Source organism: Emiliania huxleyi, assembly GCF_000372725.1.
Source record: "Emiliania huxleyi CCMP1516 unplaced genomic scaffold EMIHUscaffold_23, whole genome shotgun sequence".
Classification (NCBI taxonomy): Eukaryota; Haptophyta; order Isochrysidales; family Noelaerhabdaceae; genus Emiliania; species Emiliania huxleyi.
Genome location: NW_005200333.1, coordinates 51,524 through 60,412, shown reverse-complemented (window position 1 = coordinate 60,412; position 8,889 = coordinate 51,524). Strand labels below are relative to the sequence as shown.

The following is an 8,889-nucleotide window of genomic DNA, read 5'->3' as shown; positions in this document are numbered from 1 at the left end:
GTGTGCGGAAGATGTGCTTCGAGCGAGCGAGAAAGACGAAGGCCTATCAGGCGGATTTGAGTGCATGTTGTACATGTGACAAGGGGGCAACGCGTGCAGGCCGAGAGGGCGGCTCGACACGCCTGCTCCGCGGCCTCCGTGTTGGTGCTCGGAACGAAATGTAGGTCCTCCTTGGTGTGCGCGAGATGCTTGTACAACCCGTCAAGGCCTCCCTCCGTGTCGAGCCGGTCAATCAGCACGCCGACGTCAGAGGAGCAGAGTGCCGACCCGGCGGGCAGCCGCCCATGGACGCGACGGGCACGCTCAGGCACGCCAGGTGGGAAGTGGTGCATGCCGCTCAGGAGCGCCACGAGCTCCTCCTCGGTCTTTAGAGGATACAGGTTCGCGGCGAACTCGGTCATGCCAGAGACTAACGAGGTGAGCTCCATCGCGGCGCGCTCATAACAAGGAGGCGCGTTCTCCGATCTTCATCTCCGATCTCCAATCTCCAATCTCGTGGGGGAGGCGTGTCAGGGGGGGATCGATGTCCTTCCAAGGGGATGCTCTTTTCCTTTCACACCTTCAAGCGGATCTCCACCCTCTTTTCGCGCCATTTTGCAATCTCCAGTCGGCCACACGATTCTCGAGGCGCCTTTGGCGCGAAGTCAACATCTCCGTCTCCGGCCTGAGATCTCGAGGTGCCGATGGCGGCAGCTCAAGATCTCTATCTTCAGTTAAAGATCTCTGAGTTTTGTGAGAGATGCTGTGTGTGGAAGATCTCTGATCGGCATCTACGATCTCCACTCAACAAATCTACTGGTGTCCCGCAGAGATCTCGATGTATGTATTGTTGCATATTATACCACATAAGGTCAAACTTGACCCCAGAAGCATCAAGAACCCGATGCTCCGGCTCGACTGTGCCGGCACACTGCCTCCTCGCGCACGCTGCTCGCAGGCCGTTGCGGCCCGTGGTGCACCAGAGAGAGAGGTCGACGCGTTGCCCCCGCCGGCGACCCCGCGCGGCTCAGGCCAGCCAGAAGGTGTGTGGTGACGGCACCGTGGCAGGAGTGCGGAGAAGAGCTCGCCGAACGCGAGCAGCAGATGGCCAAAGTGTGCCAGCGCGAGAGCCTCGCGAGCGGGCGCAGAAGGAGCTCGCCGTGACACGATGCCGGGCGGTGGTGGTGCTCTGGCGACTGTGCACAGTGGGCAAAGTCAGGCTGCAACAGGGCAGCACGTTGGTAGTGCCCTGCTGCAGCCTGGCCTGACATGCACAGGGCGAACAGAGGCGGTACTATCGTCCGGCGCTCGTCACCGAATCTGGGCGAACTTCGACCGCCGCCACAGCTCACCACGAGCACGCAGCGACAAAATGTTGACTGTATGGAAGTCGAGGCTGGTCCATAGGAAGAGGCTGCCGTGCGAGCCGGCAGCAGGCTGGCTCGTCGTGGACTGCCGCGCCGACTTTTTTCGGTGTCTTTCTTGATAGTACCGAATACGGTACTTTCGTTTACCCACACTCTGCGAGTAGCCCCGAGTAGACCCACAGTAGAGGGGGCGTTCCGCTGCTAGGGGAAACCCGGAGCGCAGAGCTAACCCTCGGGCACCCGTGTTTTACTTTACAGCCCTTTCCCTGCGAACGCGCACCCCCCCTTACTTAGGGGTCAGGGCTCTCTAGCCCGTAGGTAGCCCGATGCCGATCATCCGGCCCGTTGGGTACGCTTCTTAGCTCCCCGGCCCTGGATGTGAGGTTACCGACTGCACTCCAAGTGCTCCAAGTACTCAAGCCGTCATCTGTCAGCTCCCCCCCCCCCCCCACTCCACCAGGTGTGAGGCTCGGCTTGCTCTGGTCAGCTTACGAGCCGATGTTCTGTCTCTGCTGCGTTGTCGTGGGCAGAAGAGTTTAGTTCGTGCGGCTCATCCAACAAAGGCGGTTGTACTCCTTGGGGCCCACAAGGTCTCGGAGGTACTCGATCGCCTCGGCGTCACCGAGCGTATGTGCCTTGTCGGTGGAAGCATGCCGCAGCTTGACCTCCTGGAGCCCCTGTCGGCTGTGCCGCGCACCCCACTTGTTGTACAGCCAGAGCAGGTCGGACGGGTCGCACGCGTGCTCCAGCAGAGTCTGGACCCACTTGTGGTCAACCTGCGCCTCAGGCAGGTCAGAGGGGATGAGCTGTGGAGTACCGGTTAGGAGGCTGCAGCCTACTAGGTCAGAGATCTTGACCGAATCAACGGTGCTCTTCGCCTCGTCCAGGTGGCTCTCTTGCAGCCGTGGGATGTGCAGGCTCATGAGCACGTTGGCAGCATTGAGGTCGGCCTCATTGCGCGAGGGGGCCTCATTGCGCGAGGGGACGGGCAAGGAGTGCTGCGGGCACACTTCCTCCGGCTCAAGGTCCTCCGGCTCAATCTTGACCATGGGTTCTGGCTTGCCGCAGCGAGGCGTTCCCTCCTGTTCCCACTGCAGGTGGCTGAGCGCCTCAGAGTTCCCAAGGGCCTCCCACTGTGCGTCGCCGTCATCATAGACGACATAGTGAGTCTCGTCAATCACGGAGAAGTCCTTGATGCACCCTCGGAACCACATCTTCTCCGGTGGCCAGTAGATGCTCAAGCGCCGGCCGAGCACCTCTTGCCCGTACTGCTTGGCCCGTGCAAGCGCCGCCCTCTGCTCCGGATGGATGTGCATGACACGCCGGCTCGTTCGCCGATGCAGGGAAGTGGCATGCGAGGACAATGTACCCTCCATCTCCGAGTCTGACTCGCTGTCAAACGTGGTGCAGGGGACCAGCGCTGGCAGAGGGGGAAGAGAAGATGACTGAGTTGCGGCGCGTTTGTCCATCAGTACCTTGCCCGCAACAGTTTTCTTCACCTTGATTTTCTTGTACTTCACCTTGCTTGCCTTGTAGGCCTCGAGCTCGCTCCCCTTCATGTCGTGGATGGTTTCCCCGTCGTCAAACTCGATGCAGTGCTCAATCCCCGGGCACTTTCCTCCCTCAGTCACAAGCTTGATGCTCTTGATCACACCCCTGTGGTAGCGCATCCCCTCACCCTCCTTGAACTTGTGCATGACCGGATCACCCACCTTGAATTTGCTCTTGTACGCCTGCTTGTGCTGCTTGCGCTGCGTGGAAGCCGCGTCGCCGAGCCCGGGCTCCCTTGCCACCTCCTCCTTCTCGTTGTTGTAAACCTTGATGTCCGTCACCTCTTCCTCGTTGCCAGCCTCCTCGTGTGTCTCACCACCCTCGCCGGCCACACCCTCGAACGCCCCGCGGGAGCGCTTCTTCTTGCACGCCTGCAACTGCTCGTCAGCTGCGGCGTTTGATCCGAGCGTCAAGTGGCCTTCCTCTTTCGGCGAGGGCATGGCGCGGCCCGTGAACTCGTCGAGGAGGTCGCCACCAGCAGGGATCCCCACCTGCCACAGGCCAGCGGAGGGCACCTGCGGCCCGCTCCAGTGAGACGGCTCGGGTGCGCCGTCAGAAATGCGGCGTCGTGCGCCACGCTCTTGGATCAAGCCCTGCTCGCACGAAACGCAGACAAGGACGGCCAGCGGGCGACAAACAGACGGGTGTGGCAGGCGCCCCGACACTCGCTCCTCATCGGGGCGAGTGCAGAGGCAGCAAAGGGACATGGCAAAAGGGGCAAGGACAGGGCGGCTCGGACTCTCGATCCTTCCAAAATCGAACACACCAGAGGACCCCCCTAATTCCGAAATCAACGAAACCGTGATTGTTCAGCTCGTCATTTTGAGCTCGTCACCCAAGTATTTTAAAATCGCTGTGTGCGTGGCGGCGTGCCGTCCTCCCACCCCTCCCTTGGGTACGTTGTCTGTTGCCGTCTTCTCTTTCTTTCTTTCACAACAGTCAACACGGGGACGGGACTGGCGCGCGAAAAAGAATTTGCGCCGCCGTTTTGACCACGACGGCACGCTCTGTCTCTTCACAACACTGGGCACGGGCGGGGCCTGCCTGTTGGCCTGTACGAGGGTTTCCTCTCGCACCCTACCTGGTTTCCTTTCCGTGTTTCCTGCTCGTTTCCCTACAACACCCTGTAGTTTCCTCGGGAAACCCCGGGGAAACTCCGTGGAATTCGTCATTTTGGGGGGGCTCTGAGCCGTGTCTGAGGCTGTTTTGGGGCCAAAATCGGCAAAATACCGGGTATTTTGCGGGTATACCTGGAAAACCCCGGTATACCTGGAAAATACCTGGGTATCGTGCCGATTTCCTCAATTTTGCCCCAGATTTTGCCCCAGACCAGCTCTCAGACTCAGGGAAACTCGCGAGTTTCCCGAGGGAAACTCGAGAGAAACAGAATGGAGCACCAAACACCCTCTGGTTTCCCTGGAAACTTCCGGAAACGCAAAGTGCTGGGGACCCTCTGGTTTCCCTCTGGGTTGCCGGAAACCCTCGTACAGGCCAACCTGCCTGTGTTAGTGCCACTCGCACAACACTGACTGCACTGGGCACGGGACTGAAAGAAGGACTCTCTCTCGGCACTCGGGACTGGCACGCACTGGCACTTACACAGGTCCCTTGCCCGTGTAGTGCAAAAAAGAAACAGAGAATTACCCCTCGCCGCAGTCCTCATGCCACTCCGCCTCCGTGTCGTCTCCCTCTGACAGTGAGCCGCCTGTGTGCTGAGCCTCCGTTACTCTAGCGTACGCTCGGCGCGTGCGGCGACGCGTGCGCCACGTGAGCCCGCAGCCCTGCTCTCTCCTACCACGAAGTCGCCCATGCACCTCAGGCCTCAGGCGCCCGCCCGCCCGGCCGGAGCAGCCCCCTGACGCGTCGCCGCAAGAGAGAGAGAGCATCGCACGCAGGGAGGTCCCCATCATCTCGAAGCGCCGTCTGTCTGACCGCCGACTTCCGTTCCCCTCCCCACCACCCTCTCGAGGTACCCCACCCCACCACCCCACGCAAAGTGTGTGTGTGTGTGTGTCACTCACTCACCCGCGCGCGCGCAAAAAGGACGAAGAGCCACATACTGAAAGAGTTGCATCTGTGTGCCCAGCTTTGATCGAGAACACGCCCACCTGCTGCCGACGCGCCCCGAACGAATCGTCTCGCAAGGCGCCGCCCCGCCGCCCCCGCGCCGCCCATTCTTGCACGCGAGCACGCAGTGCTTGCCGCCGGTCTGCCGTCCAAGCTGCGGGCAGGACCGTTCGCGCTCCATGACGCCAGTGTTCCGTTGCTCACATACCCCCAGCTGCCTGCTTCGCTCACGCCGGGCCATACGGCCTCCCCGCCCAGCTTGTGATCGGCACAGCTCCGACAAAATTGGTCCACCGTCTCATCCCTCTGCCACCCTGCCCTCAGAAGATGCCGACGTGCGGTCCGTGCCGTCTCGGCTTCATCATGATGCTCCTTCTCAACGGTGCAACCGCACTCTTTGCAACCTCTGCCGTGGTGCCAGTTGCGATCGCGCTGCAGGTGGAGACCGAGTCCGAGCCCGACCGCGCGGCTTCCCTCACGGTGCACTGCGGCTCAGCATTTGGTGCTAACCCTTGCCACGCCACCGTGCATGGAGAAGTTTAGCTCACCTTACCTTTACCTCTGGACCTTTGCCTATTCTACGAACCGTTGCCCTCGTATCCGCATAGGCCGTCAACGAGACCGTCCCGCCGGAGCGCGGACCGATGTTTGCGCCATTCGCGAATCGTCTCAAGTGCGTTGGATGGCCCTGCTGCATGACGGCCCGCGGCTTTGGTTTGTGTGCGGCCGATCTCGCTGAGTACGATGAGCCGGCCAGGTCGGAGGTGGCAGGCGTGCAGCGCTTCTGCGTCGATGCGTGCGCGTGCGGCTCGGAGCTCAACGACAACGAGTGCAACGACGCGGCTGGCGAGGAGCACCTCTCGTCAATCCCGGCGACATACACCGGCATCTTCAACGCCGTATGTGACTCTGATCCGACTGTGCCATGCTGCGACGGCTACGCGGATTCAGGTGGCAACGGAGCTCGCCGGCGTTTGAAGGACGTCCTATCCGAGGTCCAGTGCGTGTCAGCCAACGGTAAGCCAACGCGTGGAAACCCACTGCGATACCCAATCATTGATGACGCGCCGGTGAATGGAGATATCTTGGGGGGCTCCACCGGTCATAGCACTTGCCAGAAGATGAAGGCCGGGAGTACGCTCAATACCACGCGCCTGCTGGAGTGGCCGCTCGTGCAGAGCCACGATGCGGCGACGGGGTACATCTGCGACCCGGGGTGGGGCGGCGTGACAAATCCCCACTGCGTTGGGGTTCCTGGTATCAGCCAACTCGTTCTCCAGTGGACGATCACCCAGCGCGTGGATTTTGCCGGCCAGTTGACGTGCGGGGCGAGGTCGCTGGACCTTCGCTTCACGCAGCAGGTGCCGATCGGGCTGGGCGCCGTGCACGGGTACAAGTTCATGTTTAGCCACGGGCCGGTGCCAATCCACATGGATGTGGACGAGTCCCTCCGCTCGATCGTGCAATGGGCAAACGACAGGAGCAAGCAACAGACCGGCTGTGCAGGCGCGGAAGACCTGATTGTTCTGAAGGCCGTCATGGACGACAGCTGCCGATCGGTCACCTTCCCAAAGATCAAGTGTAGAGTGTCCACGACGGATCAGGCCCTTGCCAGCCTCAGGAGCGCCGGGATCAACTACGTGGTCCAGGACGGGGACGAGCTGAGGGGTTTGACGGTGGCGCAGGCTATGGAACTGTCGAGGCTGCCGGGTGGTGGCAACGTCATGGTGGTGACAGCGGATGTCGTCGAGGACAACTTCGATGAAACGTTAACTTTGACAAAAGGCTGGGACGCCCTCCGAGCGTACATGGACAGCACGGCGACAAAGCCGGTCGGCGGGCCGGACGCGGACAAGCTGCAGGAGGTTCAGGCAATGTGGCAGAACCCGCTGGCAGTACTCTGTGCAGGTAGCGATGCCAGCAGCTGGTGGAAGACGCAATGGGATAAGACGCAGTGTTTCCTCGATTTCGCCAAGGACCAAGGGGATAACGCCGGCTTGGTTCCCGATAATGAGGAGTCGGACATCAACAGCAAGGTGGCGAACTGGGTCACCACAGCGCGTGGAAATCTGAACTTTGTCAAGATTGACAACACGTGCTTCCACGGCGACCGTATCTACCACGCACTACGCTCGCGTGCAGTGTGAGCAAGTACCGTACTCCCTACATTGGTGCTCCAGATGCCTGTCTCTCAGGTTGTCGAGTTTGTGAGCCGACTCGTGTAGAGAAGTGCTGACTGTTGTACCGTTCATCCGCTGGGGTAATTGATTTCAGAGGCGTGCAGTGACTGGCTGGCTCTGTCACGGTGTGCGTGTGGGCTGTGAGGTAAGAGCGGAGTGATCGATTCTCTCGCGTCCGAGCTCTTGCTGTTCTAAAGATGTTCTCTGGTAGTGAGCGTCGGGCTGGTGGTTCGACACCTCGAGTTTGAAAGATCTGTTTCTCTCGTCTCTCTTCACAGGAAAATCCTGTGAAGAAAAGCGGAGAAAAAACAGAAACCTTTTCTGCCTCGGCCTTAGCCGTCGGTACTCCGAAAGCGTGCTATCCAAGTAGCACGCAGCCGGGTCCCGAAGGTGTCCCATCCCAAATTCGTGCCGTCGACAGACCGCCGCGCTCGAATTGGCCCCGCCTTCCGCCGTCCCCCTCAATGCTTGCCGCTCGCCCCCCCCAAATCTTCGCATTCACTTCCTACAGAATTGTACAACGAAGCTCCCTCCGGTCGGGAATAGCTACTCGTACCCCGACGTGGCGTTGCCCGCCCACGTCCAGACCGGCACATCCCCAATGTACTCCACGAAATCGGCGTGGTGCCGCGTCGGCCTCCCCTCGCCGTCTATCACCTTGAGAAGGGTGTACCCGCCAAAGGGCACGCAGGTCACGCCACAGCACCCCCACCTGATGCCGCGGTGCCAGGCCTCGCCGTTGAGGGCAGGGTTGCCGTCCTCGAGCTCGTCGAGCGTGAACGCCTGCGAGAGAGGCCAGCAGCAGGGCGCGCAGCAGAGCCAGGCCGCGCGCAGGGTCCCCGTCATGCCATAGAAACCGTACCCCCACCCATTGAGGATCGAGACGCGCGAGTTGCCGACAAAGACATCCAACCTCGCCGACGACAAAGTCCCTTGGGCGGGCTCCGCCGAGAACTGATACGCAGCCGTCCCGGGTGTGGTGAGGATGGTGACACCAGCCTCGTTGAGCAGCGTCCGCGCGCCACCCTCGATGAGCCCGGGCGTGTACATGCGGCCTCCAAAGGGCGCGTCCGTGGGCTTGCCATTCGGCCAACCCCACGAGAAGGGCGCGAGCGGCGTGAGCAGCGTGCGCTGGGAGGCATCCCACTCACCAAACTGGAGAGTGACAAGCTCCTCCCCGACGCCATTCCCCTGCATCCAGAAGACGCCGCGCAGCTTTGATGGAACCTGCCCAGAGCCAGCCTTGGTGGCCTCATACATCGCGTCCATCATTTGCACGCCGCTGCCCTGCACGAACGCGGCGCCGGGCGGCGGCTGGGCTGCCGTCCACTCGTAGGGGCGAAGCTTCGCCGCGATCTCGCTGACGCTCTTCTGAGATGGCTTGGGACTGTACCACCCGAAGCCCTGCGGCCAGACTGACGTGATCGCTCCGCTGAGGTCGGTGCGGCACCAGCTCCCGGCAGTGCAAGGAGTCGGCCGACACGGCACGAGGCACACGGGAAGCCCGAGCGGAGTGTTGCCCTTGGCGGGTCGCGTGGCTTCTTCTCGGCTCATCGTCTGAGGATGCTTCAGCCTCGCGGCCTCGACGTAGCTTTTGGAGGGGCGAGCGACGCTGGGCTGTGACATATATGGGCAAAGGCAGGTGGGAGCGCGTGTAAGGACGAGGGAAAGTCTCGGCTTGTTTTCACGCCCCGGCGGGGTGATATTGGATGGGCACCCCGTGCCGCCGCGAGAAAAGGGCCTGT

General features: G+C 61.4%; 3 protein-coding genes across 3 annotated transcripts; 1 reads left to right on the top strand and 2 right to left on the bottom strand.

The window, feature by feature from the left end:
* Positions 1-817: 817 nt before the first annotated feature.
* EMIHUDRAFT_309985 (hypothetical protein) lies at positions 818-1,247 on the top strand (the record flags this gene model as incomplete). The annotated part of the gene is made up of 2 exons (XM_005779443.1): positions 818-970; positions 1,011-1,247. 2 exons carry the CDS (start codon positions 818-820, stop codon positions 1,245-1,247), a joined length of 390 nt encoding a protein of 129 aa, XP_005779500.1.
* Positions 1,248-1,638: 391 nt separating this feature from the next.
* Positions 1,639-3,629, bottom strand: EMIHUDRAFT_434937 (hypothetical protein). The gene has a single exon (XM_005779442.1). It carries the CDS (start codon positions 3,602-3,604, stop codon positions 1,883-1,885), a length of 1,722 nt encoding a protein of 573 aa, XP_005779499.1. The 5' UTR covers positions 3,605-3,629; the 3' UTR covers positions 1,639-1,882.
* An 882-nt stretch (positions 3,630-4,511) lies between these two features.
* On the bottom strand, positions 4,512-8,797 carry EMIHUDRAFT_450135 (hypothetical protein). The gene is made up of 3 exons (XM_005779441.1): positions 7,655-8,797; positions 7,559-7,622; positions 4,512-4,774 (listed from the first exon to the last, which is right to left on the bottom strand). Exon 1 carries the CDS (start codon positions 8,768-8,770, stop codon positions 7,691-7,693), a length of 1,080 nt encoding a protein of 359 aa, XP_005779498.1. The 5' UTR covers positions 8,771-8,797; the 3' UTR covers positions 4,512-4,774; positions 7,559-7,622; positions 7,655-7,690.
* Positions 8,798-8,889: the final 92 nt, after the last annotated feature.

What these genes read in the sequence shown, in the direction of transcription:
- EMIHUDRAFT_450135 (XM_005779441.1), bottom strand. Translation starts at nt 8,770, where the DNA reads ATGTCACAGCCCAGCGTCGCTCGCCCCTCCAAAAGCTACGTCGAGGCC.
- EMIHUDRAFT_434937 (XM_005779442.1), bottom strand. Translation starts at nt 3,604, where the DNA reads ATGTCCCTTTGCTGCCTCTGCACTCGCCCCGATGAGGAGCGAGTGTCG.